Source organism: Eublepharis macularius, chromosome 4 (genome assembly GCF_028583425.1).
Source record: "Eublepharis macularius isolate TG4126 chromosome 4, MPM_Emac_v1.0, whole genome shotgun sequence".
Taxonomy (NCBI): domain Eukaryota; kingdom Metazoa; phylum Chordata; class Lepidosauria; order Squamata; family Eublepharidae; genus Eublepharis; species Eublepharis macularius.
In genome coordinates this window covers 159,649,939-159,669,796 of record NC_072793.1, presented here as the reverse complement: position 1 = coordinate 159,669,796, position 19,858 = coordinate 159,649,939, and the positions used below count along the sequence as shown (strand labels likewise).

The window sequence follows — 19,858 nt, the reverse complement described above, 5'->3', positions numbered from 1 at the left end:
GGAAAAGGGGCGTGGCCTGGGAGGGTTTATTAGGCCAGAGGTGAGTTTAGGATGGCGAGCATTAAGATTTCCCAGACCTATTTCCTTCAGACATGCTGGTTTCTTGTCAGGGGACAGGCTCCTTCCCTTTTCTTCTCTCTCTGCTTCTTCTAGGTGTTTGGGGTCTTTCCTTCCCACCTGGCTCTTCTCTTCTTGACTGGCTCCTGTTACCTTTAGGAGCTTCAGTCCCTTTGGGTTCCTTTTCTTTACCCCCTTCCCAGTTCAGTTTCTTGTGGGTTTTCTCTCTTCCTCCCCAGTCTCTAGGATTCCCGGGTTCCTTTTGGAAGAAGGCTACAGGAGCTGGAGAGGGCAGGTTTTGTAATTATTTTTAAATCGACAGCTGGATCCCGCTTTCAAGCTTTGTTCTCCCCCCCCCCCCCCTCCAGCTATTTAACCTCCTGTATCTTCTCTCCCCCACTTGACTGAAGCTGTGCTGGTCACAACTTCTTATCACCACCTACTTTCAGTTTACGGTCTCAAGGAGTGCTCTGGCTTGAATATTACTTGGGTGTCTGGATTCCTTGATAGTGGTAAGGCAGCAGAAGCAGGGTAGATTGTCGGGTTTGTTGACTGAAGCTTTGGATGAGGGGGGAAGGAGGAGAGGCACGGGGGACTGCTTTGGGGGGTTGGGTGCCTAGGGTCCCTGTTGATTTTCTGCTACTTTCTGCAACAGGTTTTGGGGTCCCCTTGGTTTCTTCCTTTCTGTCTTCACTTCAGGTGTGAACTCTACTTTCTGGGTGCCTGGGCTGCATCCCTCTCTCGGTCACCATGGCAGGGCACTTGGGTCGAGAACTGGGGCGTTCGTACCCCTTCCCTGTCCAAGGCCTCCATCTTAACAACCTTCCTGCCGTCCCTCATCATGAAACTGCTGGGGGCTTCTTGCCTGAAGCCTTCAATGGGGCGACTCCTGGACAGGGCTATAGTTTTAAACCTGACTATGGGCCACAGGGAGGGATAATGGAGTCCCTCCCTGGTGGAGGAGATGTTCCTAGAGTGTGGTACCCGTTTCCCACTGGTGGGGATGCCTGGGGTCACCATCCGGGGGTGGTGATGGGGCCTTATGGGGTCACTCAGGCTGACGAGGCCTGCCCAGGGCCAAAGCCTGACATCAAGGTAGAACCTGACTGTGACCAACCAGGGCCCTACTACGGGCACCCTTGGGCGGGAGGCTGTCTTGTGCCTCCCACCTTAGCCCGTACAGCACCTGGCAACAGCCAAGAGGCTCTGTCACCTGCCTATGATCTCCAGCCTCCCAGCAGCCCTGTGAGCCAGCATGAGGAGGTAGGCAGTGCTGACAGCAGCCCTCGAAGTGATGGCAGCAGAAGTCCGGAGGAGCCCATGGCCCCTGGAGAAGTCAAAGAAGAAGCAGGCAGTGGAGATGAGGTAAGGAAGTTGTGGTGAAAATTCTGAGGACCTCAAAAGATCTCTTTGAACTTCATAATTGTTTTGAGGCCCTCCTTGGAACACTAGCCATTCTGGGTGTGGAGTAGCCCACATCTCCAGAGGCATTGAATTGAGACTTTCTATATCTTTTGTCAGTCAAGGCTTTCCTTCAGCAACTTCGTAAAGAGGTTATATGTCTGTGCTAATAATGATCTGTAACCACATGTGCAGTCTGTTTGTTTTCCTGTTCTGTGTGACCGCTTGTTTTAGGCAATAAGTGCACCATTTAAATGGTATTTACTAACATTTCGGTGTTGCAACAGAACCTAGTTCTCGAGGCTTTGTTCACAGACTGGCTTGAAGTTGCTTCTAGGTCCGTCAGATCTTGGCTTGGTTATTAAATCTGTTGAGAGGATTACTGGGTAGAATGCTAGACCTATACCCAGAAGCCTTGAGCCCAAATCTCTGTTTAAATCAGGAAGGTTTTTAGGTAACTTGCCATCGCTCATGGTTTCATGAGGATAAACCTGTATTAGGACTTATTAGGGTGTGGCGTGGGGGGGAGGAATTTGGGGTTTATTGTTTGTATGCCTTGAGCCACAGGGAAAGATACAATAGAAATGTTAAATAGATATATTTTACAAACAAAATGACAGGAACCCCGTGAGAGTATTCAGAACTAACCTGTTGATGTAAAGCAGAGATCCAACATCCTGGATGGTGGATAGCTTCTACCTGTTTGGAGTTCCAGTAGTGTCGTACCAGCTAAGAAATGTGTAGAAGGCAGAAATTCATCTGGTGCAGTTTTCCCATTGAATCTGCACCTAGTGAAACTGAGAGTTCCAGAGCCCTGTTGGAGTCTAGAATCCTGTTGGAATTCTAATCCTGTTGGGAAAGTCATTCTCTCAGACTCAGTTTTCCCCTTCAGGAAATGGGATTATTATGATTTACTATGATGGTTGGCTGTGAGAGTGGATGACAGCTGCTGAAAAGAGAACCTTGAAAAGAGCTAAAGAAATAACTAAAATGGCAGTGAGTCCCCAAAGTCAGGGCATGGGACGAAGGGGTACCAGTACACTGAGTTTGTTTCACTATGCAGTTTAGTTGCTTCTTCTAATTATTTTAATTATTATTTATTAGCTGGTATAAAGTGGTTAGAGTGTCGGCTAGGAGGGCCAGGTTTGAATTCCTCACTCTGCCAAGGAAGCTTGCTGGGGTGACCTCTCAGCCTAACCTACCTCAAAGGGTTGCTGTGAGGATAAATGGAGGAGAGAAAGATGTGAGTTGTTCTGGGAAGAAAGGAGGGGTAGAAATTAAAAAAAAAGAAAATATTTTTTAAAAAAGACAGGACTCTGCACCATGGAATTTATGGTGGGGCAGTGGGAAAGCATGGCAGGTTGAGGTGAATATTTTGTTCTAATGCTTCATATGAAGAAAGATGCGCTTGTTGTTGTTTTTTTAATGTTAAGGTGCAGAGTGCCTTATGGTAATGCCTCCAAACAACCCTGCAAGGGTGGTTGTTCAGTGTTTTCACTGGGGGGTGAAGGGAGATTGTGAGGGAATAGTTTGCTCAAGGCCATCTTTTAACTGATTGCTCAACCGATGTTGAGTCTAAAACTCAGAGGCTATATACTGTTGTCGATCCTTTCCTTTTCTTTTTTGAGTCACGGTGACCAGAATAGTATATATTGCATGATAGTCTCTCCTGTATCTCCAGATCAGAGTTTTGTTTCGAGACAGGCTTGAGTCGCCACTGTTTAGAAATTAAGCTAACTGTTCCCATTGCTACCAGGTGTTACTAGATAGGAAGCGCTCTGTTGGATCCGACCAAAGTCCATCTAGTTAATCATCCTTTTCCAACAGTGGCCATCCAAATGCTTCCGAGAAGCCTATAAACAGGACAAAAGCAGTAGCTCTTTCCTGTATTTTACCCTCAGCAGCTGGTATTTGAAGGTGCACTGCCTTCTTGATGTGGATGTTCTACCAAGCCATCACGGCGAACAGTCCTATCTTTCATGAATTTGTTAAAAATCTTTTTAAAGCCGGTGCTGCGTCTTACGTTGGCTGATTCCAAAATCTGCGCTGTGTGGACAAATAATGCAATCAGTTCTGAGTCTGCTTTGCTGGGAAATCCTGAGAGCCCACTTTTCTCACATAGTTCACAATTCTATATCGTGATTCCCCACCTCACCCCGCTAAAATACTTGTAAGGAATGTGCTCCAATCCCTCTTGCAACGAACAGTGACATCAGTGTGTTTAGGAAAGTGTTTAGGATTGCAATGCGAGTGTGTTATTTTTACAGTATAGGAAAGAGCAAAAGCAAGGAAGCTAACATTTCCTGATCTCTGCTCTAGGGAATTAGTTTCTGTTTTTTTTCTTCCTCCTCCCCTCAATCTGATTCTAAAAAGATGCTGCGGCCGCACAATTTGTGGGATTCTGATATAGTATCTCTGAAGACTGGGAAGGAAGTAGCAGCAGGAAAGGAGTAACTGGATGTCCAAGTTGTTGTGGGATGGAAGAGATTGGGGGAAGTGCCTGGAGTAATGGAGGAGGGGATTGAAGCTGACTGAAGACAAGTTGTTAATGTTTTATGGACTGAGGAAACCCTGGGGAATACCTGTCTGGCACGTGATACTCCTAAAACTGATTTGATTCCTAGGAGCTCATGAGTGAGTTTCAAGATATTGGGCAGCTGTCTTAATATACTGGTCTTGAGATCCTAGGCTAGCTTATCGTAGAACCTGGGATTTTATAGTTTCAGGTAGGTAGCTGTGTTAGTCTACAGTAGAACAGCAGGATTTTAGTCCAGTTGCACTTCAAAGGCCAACAAGATTTTCAAGGTATTAGCTTTCAAGAGTCAAAGTTCCATCGGAAGGTTTTATAGCTTTCATCAAGAACTGCTCAGGTCCACCATCTTACATCCTTTGGAGATCTTTAACACTCTCTTACCATGAGCCGGCTGTACCCCTTTCTTTTCCTGTTGTTATGAATGGGAGATTGACTGGACTAAGCAGTGCTCCTTTGGATTTCTTTAGCGTTCTTCATTAAACTCTGGTTTCAAGGTTGCCTTGAAGTTTCTTTGTGAATTTAGACTGATGATTCTAAGCGTTTCTTAACTCTAGTTTAATTTTTTTTGACAAAGTAGGCCATCTAAACATATGCTAGAATACAATTGTTTTAGTCTTTAAGTTGTCACTATATTCCTGGTTATTGAAAATATTAGTATCTGATGAGGTTGTTATTGAAGCCTTAAAGACTTGGGGCAGGGGAAATGTTTGGATGGTGCATTCCAATCTGTTTCACCAAGCCTCTCTGTTCGTCCAGCAGTATCAAACCCATCACGATTGGGCTCTCTCCCCATCCCCTGCCCCTCCTGGTGAGAATGTAAAAGTAATCTAGTTCAAATAAGAAGTTAATGTGGCCCATGGGATGCTGTATTCTCTGAATGCGAGGTGCGTACCAGAGACAATAGAGTCCATAGCTTCATGGTACTTGTGTGGACATTGACTTGCTCATTCTGTTTCAATGTGTGAGACTCTATGGCTTCGTTGTACAAATGCTGAAAATTATCTGTGCAGTTCTGCTACCCTTTCTGTTCAACTCTTTTACTCACTCCTACAAAGTTTTGCTGGAGGCCTGTCTGGCTGTTTGTTTGATCTAAGGACATGAGAAAAAACTTCTCCAAGCCAGGCCAGTTTAGGCATTAAGCTATGTCAAGTTTAAGAGCATTATCCTTTCCAAAATAGTAATTTAGTAATCTTTATTTTTATTGAATTTAGAGCCTTTTATTGTATTTGAGACCATTAGCTTGTTCAAAAACCCAGCTCCGTCTCCAGGTGGGTTGCTGTTACAGAATTTATTTGGGAGGAAAGGCAATGGTCCCTCCCAGCAATCCCAAGGTCATTATCTCCCCCTTTACAGAAGTTTTGCAGTATCTCTCCCATGTTTTGAAAACCCATGCAGTTAAGGGAACATCTCCACTACATTCCATTGAAGCCTCTCTGTGTTTTTACTTTTGTTAGAATAAAAAGACAGAATCTACCTAAAACTGAACCATGTAGGAAAGTATGCAGTTCTTTCACAGGTTTATGGGTCAGATCATTGTGCCTCTGTTCTTTAGGAAATTATTGTCCGTTGCTGTTCTAATGCCTGGACATCTTGACCGTGTTGTGGGGCTGTACATTTCATCAGAACCAATATTCCTCTCGTTCTTAGAATCCAGTCTTTTTTTGCAGGGATTCTTTCAACTTCCATCCTTTAAGAAAGGTGAGTCTCACAGTTGTTATAAAGCAAAGTATGATGATATGGCATTTTTGGGGAACTGATGCAATGTTTTACAACTTTTTTTTCTGAAAAGGAAGCTCCCAGAAAACAAGGAACCTTTCGAGAATAAAGACAAAACATTTTAGTTCACGACCCCAATGCCTTCTTCCACTTAATATATTTTGGAATTGAGCCACAAAATAATTCCAATAGGACTCTGTAGAATTTAGACAAAGTACAATTATTCTTTTCCAGCCAATACTCTTCAAATGTACTTATTTTATACATGATTTCACCTTTATGAAGCTTAGCAAACTTCTCGTTTGGAGATATTTGAAATGATGCTACTGTTTTTTGCATTAAATTACTTCGTATCCTAGCACTATGATTTATCAGTTAACTCCTGTATTTTTACACTCTGTTTTGGACCAGTCTGCTGCAGAGGCCAGCTGTATTACTGCTGAGACCAACATACAAACGTGTGGGATTAATTTATGTTGACTCTTATTCCAGGTAGTCAGAAGATTGTCAATAATATTAGATCTGTAAGAATAAAATTTTTGTGGATCAGCTTTCTTCAGAAACAAACAGGGCCTTAAAGGAGCTACCATACAGTCTTGCTCTAGCCTTAAACTAATTTTTAAAATTGGTATTAATTGTATCTGGTTTGCCGATCATAACGATTTCAATGCCTGGGAGAACGTGGGACCACCTTTCTGTCTTTTTCTTCCCTGCCCCACCCAAACGACAGCAAGAATGCAGACTTTTATGAGGGTTCTGAGAATTCTAGATCTCTACTTGTAAAGCAGGTTTGGAGATCCAGGTTGAGCCAGCTGCTGTTCCCCACTGCTGTGTATCTGCTGCCATTTTGAATTTGATTAGTGTGTGTTAAAAAGGGCCACCCTGTGGTAAAGAGTGATACGTGGAATCCCTTATTAGTGATTCCAGATGAGGGCACAGGTGGTAGCTGGAGAAGACTCCAGTAATTCTCTACTCCTCCATCCTGTAATTCCAGAGACCTGAATTTGTGACCCCTTGTTCTTGCTACTTATTATGCTTTCTGACTTGGAATTCTTCTCAGTTGAATCTGATTTAAAAAACACCAAAACTTGAATCTGATTTTTTTTTTTTAAAAAAAAAACTCTGCTAGAAGATAGGGCCGTGGGTTTCATCTGTGGGATTCTGAATCCAAGTTTCTGCCCTCTTGACCACCAAGAACTGGCTAGAGTGGCCTTTTCAAATGCAAAGGAATGTGGGGGGTAGCCACATGTTTCCCAGCACAAAAGAAGGGCTTTGGTAACAGAACATCAATGGGCAAACAGACTTAGCGACAGAAGAAGCTGTCGACATGGGGTTTGTCAAAGGGGCGCATTCCGTAATGGAAAGGGATTCTTACAAACAAGTTTTATGCTAACAGAGCCTGAGAAACTCCTGGAAACTTTCACATCTGGGGCATCCCAACTCTGTTCTTTCCTTGCAATCGAGAGAGAAGCCTCCCTTTCCCTGTTCTCCAGCAGTCTCTCCTTCTCCAGCATCATGTCATGAGACAGATGCTCGTAGCAGATGAAGATGGAGATGAAGCACCAGATTTTTCACAGTAAAATTATATTCTTGTGGGTGGTGATCAAAATTGGTGAAGGCTCTTTTTTTCTTTTTTTTTTAGGAAGGTGGTGGGGTAGCTACAGAGTAGCAGCTGTGAAACTATGTAGAGGGGGCTGGCAGTGATTGCATGGTGATGAAAGAAACTCTGTACATGCTTCAAGGCACTTGTTAACTGATTACAGTATGTTTTTAGCATGTCTAATCCCAGAAGATTTGGTTGGGCAAACAATATCTTCCAAACAACCAAATTAGAAAAATCAGTGCTGCTAGGAAGTAGATGATGATGATGATGATGATGATATAAAAACAACTCTCATCTCCTAGCACAAAGGAGTCTTGTGCTTATTATTTCAGGAACTGGTGCTTTGGGCTTGAAAGCAAGGCTTGGAACGCTGCGTGTGTGTTGGGGTGGGGAAGCCTGGTGTTAGCTGTGGGATTCCCCCCACCCACTTTTCTGGGGCAGAATAGAAAGGGCTAAATTGTGTGCATGCCTCACTTGTGGCTCCTCTCCTATTGCTTTTGCAGAATGTGCTCAAGCCACCCTCTAGACTTTTCTAGCATTGGAAAGTAGAGCCAGGAAACTGGATGCGGTGGTGAAGTAAAGCCAGGATATCTTGGCTTGTGGTCTACTATGTTGGATACCTAGGGAACAAGTACTTTATTACGTATTTTTTTATTTTAGATATTTATACCCTGCTTATGTGGCTTATCACATTGTTCTCCCTCCCTCCATTTTATCCATACAACAACCACCCTGTGAGGTAGGTTAGACTGAAAGAGAGACTAGCCCAAAGTCACCCAGCAAACTTCTATGGCAGAGCGGAGATTTGAACCTGGGTCTCCCAGATCCTAGTGGGGCATTCTAACCACTGCTATGTAATCTTGTCTGTTGTCTGGCTTTGTGTGTTGTGAGCCTGTGTAAATATTTGAAAGTGGTCCCTGGGAGATACAGCTTTGAATCCTGCCGTGACTGTGGAAACCTGGGTTGGCCCTCTTTGAGTTCCTGCCTTTGATTCTGACTCTGTGTGTCGCAGCAGCCCGGCATGCAGAGGCCAAGCAGCAGATGCATTTCCAGTCCCTTCATCTGGGTCTCAGATATGTTTAACATCTGTTCTGGCACAGGAGCAGTGCCAGGAATGTAAGATGGCAATCCTCCATGGCTTCCATTCAAAGTATTACATTGAAGGCTAAGATTTGAGTCCAGTGCACCTTAAGAACCAGCAAGATTTCCAGAATATAAGTTTTTGAGAGTTAAGGCTCCCTCTTGTCAGGCTAAACTCTCCCTCTTGTAATCTCAGACTGATCTACCTTCCTTTATCCAAAACATTCTCCACCTGCTTCTTTGCAGCTGTTAACTGAGCCGGCCCATCCCAAGAATCATTCACAAAAGAGAAGATAACAGATGTGTTTGGGGTTTTGTGGGGTGTTGAGAAACCTCCATTCCTTACATGGGTGCAAGAGATCTTATCAACGGACTCTGAGATATCAGAAACCCAGCCTCACCCAACAATGAAGCCTTTAACCAGAACCACCTCCCCCCTTCTCACACAAGACCCTTCACACCCACCCTTGCTCATGCTGAAAGGGGAACATTGATGATTAGCTCTAACAATTATGCGCTACTTTCTACAAAAGTTTTACAGATCTTGGATTCTTTTTCTTACAAGCAACCTGTAGTGCCCACTTAAGGTGAGGTTGCTCCTCGGAGAGCAGTAACTTCAGCAGTCATGTGTACTTCTCTTCTGCACTGTCCACCCTTCAGCTTGGAAGAGGAGTAAACAAGTGGAAAGGAAAAGTAGTAGCTGGCCTAGAACTCCTTGCAATAAGTCGGGGCAGATGCAAGGTTCTGCCTTGACAAAGGCTTTCTGCCCTGAAGGATGAATTTACTCCGTTCCCTAGCTGTTAGCAGCCCTGAGGGAACAGTGTTGCTCCAGTGGAGAACTGTCACTGTTTCAGGGGCCTTTCCCCAATCCTGTGAGTACCTGCTGCAGAAACCCTACATGTTGGAGGATCCTGAGGCTTGCTCTAGAACTTACACTATTTATTGCACAGCGCTGGGCAGGCCTGTGAAGTCCTGGATCACATTTTGTGTCCTTAGAGTAACTTTAGATACTACTTATTCTAGTGTCATACTCAAGGCTAATTTTCGTATCTTCTTCTCCCCACACAAACACACCTCTTGTCTGTCAGTGAGAAGTACAGAGTGTTTCCACGTTGACAACATGCCTGTATGCAAGATGGGCCCTTCTTTCCTCCATTTTGTGCAAGTTCACATTCTGTGTTGATTTTCAAGTGGTCAGTTACACTTATTCCACACTGCTTCTCTCTCAAGGCGGTATACATGGCTTTCCTCTTCCATTTTATCCTGCCTGTGAGGTAGGTTAGGATGCCAAAGAATGTCTGGCCAATGGTTAACCTGTGAGCTCCATGACTGGGAGGGGTTTGATGTCTCCAAAGTATGTTTGCCAACCTCCAAGTGGGGCCCGGAGATCTCTCTAAATTACAATTTACCTCTAGATTACATAGATTGGTTCCCCTGGAGGAAATTTCCGCTGTGAACAGTGAACTGTGGCCGCTCCAGGCTCTACCCCCAAATTTCCAGGAACTTTCCGATCTTGAGTTGGCAGCTCTCCTCCTGAGTCTTAGTCTAATATTAAATGGCTTTTGCAGTTAACTTGGGCTGAGAGAAGGTGGCTTGGCCAAGGCCATACAGCATTTGGGTGATAGCTGTTGGATTTAAATTGGCTTTTTAAAGTCTGGCTTTCCAGCCACCAGTGTGAGGAAAACTGTCTATGGAAGCAAGAAACAAGTAGTACAGGAGCGCCTCGTGCTGATATAGTTCCGGTCAGTCTTGAGATTTGCTGCATCCATTTGCAACATGGATCCAACTCCCGAGCTATCCCATGGGAACATGCTCTAAATGGACAAGAGCAGCAGTTCCCAAACTGTGTACTGGAGCACACTAGTCTGCCTTGGGAAATTAAGACAGTAAATGGGAGAGATGTACCGCTCTATGCCTGTTGCTACATGGGAATTGACACTTCTCTCTGCTAATAGATGGTGAGTATAGCTGTTGAGAGATGCTGTCTCTCTCTCTCTCTCTGCTGGACTCTTCCTTTCGTATTTTCTCAAACAGATGAGATTTTGCAATTGTATTTGGGTGCTGGTTATTAAGTCTCCATCCAGATTGTCCTGGGGAATGCATAGCTATACAATATGCTTATGTCTCTTTTAGAAAAAAAATAGGCAAATTAAGAAAACCATTACCCGCGATGGCTTAATCGAACTTCCATGTTCGCAGGCAGTATATCAGCGATGTTAGGGATAAATGAGGAAAAGGTCTGTGTTTAAAAAATTGTCATACTTTGATTATCTTCCTCAGGGTGTATCTCTGCTGTTGGAGAGTGCACAGGAGCAGCTTTGTTTACTTCATGGGGACTCAAAACGTGTTACAACATCCTTGCCTCCTTCATTTTATGCTCACAATAACCACATCAGTAGGTTAGGCTTAGCATGTGTGACTGGCCCAGCAAGCTTCCCTGGCAGGAGTGGGGTTTCAGACCTAACCTCTACACTGTGCTGGCTGTTGGTCTGATCCGATCCTGCAAAACACATTTCGTCCTGGTCACGGGCCCTCTGCATCACCAGAACATAGCAGAGATGGCATTTGAAGCATGAAAATGTATTAATGTTTAAACTTGTATAATGGAAGGGTGAGGGTTGGTATGATTTCCTGTCTGCATAAAGCATTCCCTGTAAGCGAAGCTTTGGGAATGTGAGGAGATTGAGAAGGGGGAATCTTTTGTCTTATCCATGTGGTTTTTTTGTTTTGGCTTTCTGTCGGGGAGGGGGCAGTGGCTCAGATAAAAATACCCAAATATCTGGGAAAGACATTTTGATGGGCCATCAGGGTCAGACAGAAGCCATCACTCCATGCTGATGATGCCAAGGAGTTGGGTAACCAGATTCCTAGGTAACCATTCATTCATTGCTGATGGCTTGGCCCTAGGCTGAAAAAGAACGACTGTAAAATAAAAAGATATCCTCTTGGATCTCCCAGGTATTTCCGCCTGGCACTTGTTTACTTCCCTTGCTGTAGAAACAGAGGCTGGGGATTGTGTGTATTTGCTTCACTCCGCCAGACTAAGGAGGGTCTAGTCAATTAGAAGAGATGGGAGGGGGAGGTAAAGCCTTGGTTCCTGAGCCCTCTGAGAGAGCCGTAAGTTCATCTGTTCGTTTCACGTTTCAGTTTCTCAGATATGAGATGTTATGTTTTTTTGAAGGCTAGCACTCAATATATATTTTTAACCATAACAAACAGTGGTAATATGAAACGTTCCCCGCAACGTTAATGCATTGGGGTTAAAATAGCTTCAAAAGCAAACCAAGTGAAGGCCTGTTGGTGCTGATGATCTAAATTCACCTGAGTATTGTCTGCACCAGCTACTTAGAGCTGCTTTACATGATGCAAAAACACATAAATGTACCTCCTGTCTAGGAAACTGGGTCATTGGGGTAAGCACGTGGACTTTCTGTGAGATTTGCAAACTTTGGGTGATTGATACCTTATGAGGCCCTTGTGGCTGCAATGAGGACTTTCTGTCAGATGTACACCTGGAGTTCCCCTCTCGGGAACTCAATTCTCAGGTGTGTAGGGATCCAGCAAGGTGTACTGATAGTTACTTGAAAGTTTTCCTATTAGGGAAAATACTGGTTCCTGGGTTACTTGAGGTCACTTTAGGTTAGGAAAATGGCACGGATTTAAGATCCTTCTCACTTCTTGCTGTGATCTAAATTGGGCCCTCACAGACTTGGGAGTTGAGTTTCCAGTAGTTATTCCCGGTACACACCTGACAGAAACACATCTGGTGACCATGAGGACTTCCTAATATGAGAATTGGCCCTTGGGGGCAGGGGAAATGGCTGTGTGTACACTTGACTGTATTGTTGCTGGCAACACTATGCTTGACTGGTTTTCAAGAGCAAATGCACTTAAAGAAAACCACGCACGATTGTTGCATGTGATGAGGTCTTGCCTGTATACATACAAGAGTCTTATGTTTGAACCTGTTATGTGTGAAGCAGCCCATACCCTTAAAAGGAAAGCCTGAGAGCCAAGCTACAAGTGATGCCTGACACAGGTTGGACTCTTGTCAGCTTCCCTCAAGTTTTGATGGGAAATGTAGGCATCCTGGTCTTGCAGCTGTAATGGAGAGCCAAGCTGTAAAACCAGGACGCCTACATTTCCCATCAAAACTTGAGGGAAGCTGAAAAGTGTCCAACCTGTGTCAGGCGTCCCTTGTAGCTTGGCTCTTATTTATCTCTAGGGGAGAAGTTACACTTCTGGATACAGTGTGGGAGGACAAATTATCTGTCTCATCAAATTCTGAATAGATTTTAGGGAGAGAGAGGATCTTGGCAGCCCGAGTGAGCCTCAAGTCTCACAACTTCTTGCTGTTTTTACCAAGTGCTGGGGCCATACTTAATCTTTTGTAGAAGAATTTAGCTCAATCACTTCAGGGTGGGCCTTTGACAAGCCTGCCCTACTTAGTTAGTTACTGTAAAGGGTAGACCCAGCCCTAATTAGTTGTTATCTAGGGAATTTATTTATACTTGTGTTAGGTTAACAGAAAAACTATAGAACTATTTAAAAATAACGTATTTAAATAAAAAAGCATTGTTTGTGGATGTTTGGGTTATGATTGGTAGACAGTTTGACATAGCCTTGGCCTATCTTCTTGAGTTGGAGTTTCATCTCTTCAGGCAAGCTTCTTTGGATGTCTAAACAAGAAAAACAATGATGGTGGATGTTCTTCCCTCAGATACTTTGTTTGCTACTACCAGTCTTTTTCTGCAGTGTGCAGATGCATGCCGTGTGGGAATGACTGAGCGCACATGCAAGGCCATGCCAGACAACTGAGGAAGATCTCCGATCTGGGATTTTTTTAGGAAAAAAGTTAGAACAGAGGGTGGGTGCAGCACTGTGGCAGCAGGGGAGAGATCAACCTCTTCCCAGTGCTGAAGCTGACTCGGGGGGAGGGGATGTGTGGGAGCACTATATATTTTCTGCTGTGAGGCAAATAGTAGAGTGAGTGTGTGTGTGTGTGTGTGTGTTAGATCTGGGAAACTGGAGAGCAGGGTTAAAAAACTGCCCTCGGCCCCTGCATACCTCTTACCTGACCTATTTTGTTGCCCTCCCTCTCCCCCCTCTCCTGCACTTTCAACTCTTTTAAAAAAAATCGAGGAGATATGATTAACGCTCAGTTTCTGTGAATTACAATGCCCAACAAACCTGACCCACGCTCTGGCATTCACTATAATATGTAAATTCTCTGTGGCAGGTACAACAGTAGAGAAAAGGTTCCCTGAAGGTAGAGCTTTTTTAAAAAATACCAGTGTTTTGGGTAATCACACACCATAGTCACTTAAACCTTGAGGTCTTAGATCAAGATGGGTAGCCGTGTTAGTCTGTCTGTAGCAGTAGAAAAGAGCAAGAGTTCAGTACCACCTATAAGACTAACAAAATTTGTGGTAGGGTTTGAACTTTTTTGACTCACTAAAGCTCATACCCAACCACACATTTTGTTAGTCTTATAGGTGCTACTGGACTCTTGCTCTTGTCTACTATTTGCGGCCTTAGTCCTTAGGAACTCGCTTTGCGTCGTTATTGTGGTGCACTGTAGATTTTTCTTTTTTAAAACAAGTTTCAAGCATGACTATCTTTGAAAAGCTGTTCCAGTTTTAGGAGAGAAGCCATGGCTCAGTAGTAATGCATCTGCTTTCCATGCATAAAGTTCCAGGTTCGATTCCCTAGTTTCCCCAGTTAAAAGTTAAAAGGATTTGGTAGTAGGTGATATGAAAGACCTCTTGTGGAGACTCTGGAGAGCAGAACTGAACATGATAAAACAAGGGCCTGGTTCAGTGAAAGGCAGCTTCATGTGTCACCTACTAAGGGATGTTTCTGTATGGCAGTGTGGCTTTTGCTATCCTTGATGCCAAGAAACGTCTTGGAGATTAGCTAGCATCGAAAGCTGAAGTAATTTGACGTTGAGTGATTGGGACGCTTTGGAACAAAGCTGTTACAGGGTAACCAACACTTGATGTTTGTTTGCTTGTTTTTAAAAAATACTGGCCTTTCAGCAGAGCCACTGAGGAAATAGGAACCTGACACAATCAGTAGTAAACTAGCAGTGTTTACCTGGTAGAACACTGCCTTACTGGTCAGACCTGTAAAATGCTAATTAATTGGCAATACTAAAAGCTATGTGTGGAGTAGGGTGTGTGTGGGGGGAGTAGTGGTTTTATTAATTTTTTTAAATGAAGACTTTCCCCCCTTTATGTGTTGTTCCTTAGGAGATTCCCACCTCAGAAGAACTGGAACAGTTTGCCAAGGAACTGAAACACAAAAGAATCACTTTGGGCTTCACTCAGGCAGATGTGGGACTTGCCCTGGGAGTGCTGTACGGTGGGTACCCCTAGAAAGTGTTGGGTGTGAAGAAATTTGATTTCTTTGAAAAGGGACTTTGATGGGCCAAACTGGTCCTGAGTAGTAGAAAAAGAATAATAGAGAAAGCCACAAAGTTACATTTTCTTCTTTTAATCGCTTTACAACAGATAATGGGTTTAAATGTGGGGTTTATCTGAAAACCAGGGTATAAAACTTTGGGATTGGAGAGTTAAAAATATTAGCAATTCTATTACAGATCTGCTTCACTTCTTCCTCCGTAACAAAAATGTTGCAAAGGCCTGTTAATCTCAAGGTTTGCTCTTGTTTTTAAGTAGCTCTCCAAATGGAGTTTTTAAACGCAAGTCTCTTTTTTTGGAAATCGGAACCTTGATTTATAAAGTTTACACAGATTTTGTATTTATGCAACACCATAATAAACACTGGGGTGCTATTGAATACCTTCTTCTGAAGTGTCCGATATTTTTCAAGATTTTTCTGTAACTTCTAGGCTCGGTTACTATACTGTGCTCTATATGGCTCCACCCTTGAAGATAATCCAGAAACTTTTGTAGCTGCCTTTTTTTTTTAACCTGAGCACATTGCACATGGCTGCATGTTTGTTTTTAGTTGCAGTTCTAGGAATTAGCTTTTACCTTTAAAGCCCATCTCAATCTGTGACCGGTGTATTTTTTTAAAAAAATCTCAATTGGCATGCACTTGTGCAGCAGCTTTGATCCTCCCAATTGTTATTTTTTGTTTCATTACCCAGGACAACTAGATTGTCCTCAACTGATCAATGAGTGGTGTGCTATTTGCACCTTCAGAGTTGCAGTACGTGGCCAAATGCTGCAGGTTTCCATAGGGCTGCGAGCTGCCTGAAGATGGCCAACTGTTGGACTGACTTCTTAGGCTTCGCTCTTCTGTAGTTTTGGCAGGAGCCCTGATCCTCTGGAATGGCTTGCCTGAGGAAGCGAGACTCTATCAGTATTTGGGAAATGCTGCAAAAAGCCCCTCTATTTAAGAAAGCAGTTGAGAGAGAATAACTTTTGCTAAGGCTGCTTGTCTTAAATGTTTTTTGGACTTTCCACTTTCGATGGGTATGATGATCATGCAAAAGAACTAGAGATGTTATTGCCAGGAAACAACATCTTTTACATAATAACATGCGGGTCTTGTGAACTTTCCAAGGTGGGGTTGTTGTTCCCATGGGTGTTTGTTGCCAATGTTCCTGATTCCTCCCTCTCTGCTCTCCTGCAGGGAAGATGTTCAGCCAGACTACCATCTGCCGCTTTGAGGCCCTGCAGCTCAGCTTCAAGAACATGTGCAAACTGAAGCCGCTTCTTCAGCGCTGGTTGCACGAGGCAGACAGCAATGAAAACTTACAGCAGGTGAGCTACCAAGGTGGGAAGAGGCAGCACAGGCTCTAGATCTTTGCTCAGGATATGATTTTGGAGTCCGTGTTTGACAGGGGGGCAGGCAGTGCCTCAGTGATAGAACACCTGCTTGGCATGCGGAAGGTACCCGGTTCAATCCCTGGCATCTCCCATTAAAAGGATCAATTAGTAAGTGGTGTGCAAAACCTTGACCTTGAAAGCTTGGAGAGCCTCTGCTAGGTCTGAGTAGACAGTACTGACTTGGATGGATCAATGATCTGATCTGGTATAAGGCAACTTCATGTTTTAGTGGCTCAGGAATCCTTTGAAGGACCTGGGTATAGTGTCCTTATGGGTACTATGAGAGAGAGCACCAGGGGGGGTGGAAGGGCTTGTTCAGCTGTTTGTGGGTGGTGCTCACAATATATCTAAGCAGCATCACCAACCACCGCTTTGCTCCTCTGTCTCCCAGTTATGCTCCTCGGAGTCGGCCATGATCCAGGCTCGGAAACGCAAACGTACCAGCATTGAGACCACCGTGCGGGGCTCGCTTGAGACTTACTTTCTGCGCTGCCCCAAGCCGAACTTGCAGGAGATCTCACAGATTGCTGATGACCTCCACTTGGAGAAGGATGTGAGTGACTGCCTTGCTGCTCCTGAGAAAAGATCCAGATTGGTGTAGTGGCTAGAATGTTGGACAAGGCCTGGGTTCAAATCCCCACTTGGCTATAAAACTCACTTTGCTCTAGTCATTCTCTCTCAGCCTAACCGACCTCACAAGTGTAGTTGTGAGTGTAAAAATTACAGCGAGAATCATGTATGCTGCTTTAAGCTCTTGGAGGAAGGGCTGGATAAAAGGGGAAAACACTGATTAATTTTTTTCCATACCCCAAAGAGGCAAATCTTGACTTTTTGTCATTCCAGATTAATCTTACCATGTCATGTCTTTTTGTGGGGGTGGTGTGCTATTTGCACCTTTAGAGTTGCAGTATGTGGCCAAATGCTGCAGGTTTCCATAGGGCTGCAAGCCGCCTGAAGATGGCCCACTGTTGGACTGACTTCTTAGGCTTAGCTCTTCCGTAGTTTCAGAAGGGCTGCCCTAGATAAAGGGGAAGTACCTCCCCTTGCCGCCTTCTGCTACAATCCTGAAATTTTATCCTCTAGGGTCAAACAGCATGGTGAGAAAGGGCAAAGTTGCAGTAGCCAGAGAGAAGACTTTCCATCTTCAAAAGCAGAAGAGTATGGGATCCAAGCTTAGTGTTCAAAGCCAAGTTGATGTTTTTTGTTATTGGCATTTTGGGGGGGGGGGGGGAGCGACTGCTTACATGGGTCCAGAAGAGCCAATATATGGAACACCCCCCCCCCCCTCAAAAGCAGGTAGAGATCCAGATATGGCTCTTGGAAAAACATTCACCCACCTGTGCCTTAAATGTTAAAAAAAGGAACCAATGTGTTAGCCTCTTCTTAAAGGGAAAGTGCTCCAACCCCTTTATCATTTTAGTTGCCTTTTCCTGTACCATTCGCTGCTCCAGCATCATCTTTCAGATAAAGCAATTACAACAGTACACTGGCTACTCTGTAGAATTAGATAACAGTATGATGGTGTTTGGTGCTTCCATTAGGGTTTTTATCCCTGACTTTCTTTAAAGAACTCAGGGCAGCGTACGGGGCTTCCTTCCCCCTCCCATTCATAACAATCCTTTGCCTTCATGTGGTAGGTTAGACTGAGAAGAATGACTGACCCAAGGTCACCCACCATCAGGGCTAAGGCAGGGTTTGAACCCGAGTCTCTCTCCAGACTTGGTTCTTAATGTCAGTCCCTTTAAATTTGCCTCTTTCATTGCCACAAAACACCTGTTCTCAGTGAGCTTTTCACTGCGGCCTCAAGATCTTTCCAAGATAGCCGCAGCCGGGCCTGAGAAGCTCATAGGACACATTTGAGTTAGAACAAGGTTACGTTTCTGAATGTGGAATCAGGTGAACTCATTTCGTTCAGTCTGCTAATGCTCGTTCTCAATTAGTAGTATTAGCTTATGTATATATTGGGGGCCGGTGAAAGATTGTGTGCGTGTTTAAATCACTTGGAAATGGTGTCCTATCCCAAACTTCCTGTCCCAAGATACTATAAGCTTTTAGGAGCTTGAGCAGACCAGTTCCCCCCTCTACTTGGTTTTTCATGATACCAAGCTGTTTTCAATATTCTGGCACCCTAGTGGTCAATAAGCATGTTCAGTCCTGATTTGACCATTTGGGGTTTTTAAAAACAGTATAGTACTTTTCATATGTCCCGGGAGACCCAAATACGCAGAACCTCCTTTCTTGTCTGTGAGTGGCCCTGTTTCACACCGTTATCGAGATCGCTTTTAGCAACAAACTTGATAGTCGATGGTTCCCCAGACCTCAGGGTGGCATTAGTGAGGCACTCATTCTTCCATCCATGCGATTCTAAAGGAGGTGAGTTAAGCTGATAGATAGTCTTGAGGAAAAGGACACTGTCAAGCATAGATGGAGAAACAAAGGCTAAGAGGGCATGCTTTCCCAAGGCTTCACCAGAAGTGGGGATTCCAGAAGCACGGATGACGGTATAATATCCAAAGGAGGCGGGTGGTACAACTCTGAGGATCAGTTTGCAAGATGGAGGAAATGGGAGGGTGGGCATAACACGGCATGTGTGCAGCCTGAGGATGGGGGTGGGGGATTGCTTTGGCAGTAATCTTTATGTGTCTCCCTCCTTCCCTTACCTTGCCTCTGTAGGTCGTCCGGGTTTGGTTCTGCAATCGCCGCCAGAAGGGCAAGCGCAACTTAGGAGCTGGCTCTCGGGATGAATTTGACGGTCCTGCTCTGCAGCCGCCTTTCCCTCATGGCCCACTTCAAGCTCAGCCCCCTGGGCTCAGCCCCACCCACCACCAGCTAGCCCCTCCTCCCCATCCCCAGGGCTATAACACAGCTGCCTTCGCTGCCCTTTACCTCCCACAGTTCCATGAAGGAGACCCCTTTGTCCCCCCCACATCTGGCACCCCCGTTATGGGCCACCCAATGCATTCAAGCTGAAAAGTCCTCTGACAAACCTCTCCTTCCGATTTTTAAAAAAATTAAATCACAGGAAAAGTGTTATCCTGCCACCTTTAAATTTTTAACCAGGGGGATACTTGGGAAGGGGAGAGGCCTAGGGTATTTTTTTTGTCTTGCTTTTGTCTTTTAAACCAGGGATGCAGGACTTCTTGTTATTAGTTGTCGAGGAAACATGGGTAAGACTTCCTATCACCACCACCCAGAATGCAAGGTGACGTGGTATCTCATTTCAACTGTAATTGTGGTTCTAGATTGGTTTCTTATAACACCCCCAAGCTACAGGGTGTTTACCTCCCGACAGGGCTTTTCAAAAAGGTGTTCTAGAGTCTTCGCGCCGTCGGTATCTGCCCTTTGAGATTCAGGAATATTTTACTCCCTCTGCCCTTTAGAATAAAGAATCTACAATTCTAAGGATATTAGGCATTATCAGGCTAAAGTGAATGACATTTATGTAACATTCTGCCACCAAATTGTGAGTTAAAATATAGCCATATCAAGCATAGATGTCAAAACTGTTCCTGGACTGTCCCACTGTAAATTGCAGGTAGAGATTTCATGGCTGAATTGCTCCCCATGCGTGGGGAAATCCTTACACAGAGAAAACTAAATGTTTATCCCTCCTGACATTTAAGCCTTTACACGCATGGATGCTTTTTTCCCCTATTGGAAGGGTATTCT

At 44.4% G+C, this 19,858-nt stretch overlaps 1 protein-coding gene across 1 annotated transcript; it reads left to right on the top strand.

Moving 5' to 3' along the window:
* The first annotated feature begins 807 nt into the window (after positions 1-807).
* POU5F1 (POU class 5 homeobox 1) lies at positions 808-19,159 on the top strand. Its single transcript, XM_054977025.1, has 5 exons — positions 808-1,422; positions 14,642-14,753; positions 15,993-16,123; positions 16,581-16,742; positions 18,863-19,159. The coding sequence occupies exons 1-5, from the start codon at positions 808-810 to the stop codon at positions 19,157-19,159; spliced, it is 1,317 nt and encodes a 438-aa protein (XP_054833000.1).
* The last annotated feature ends 699 nt before the right edge of the window (positions 19,160-19,858 follow it).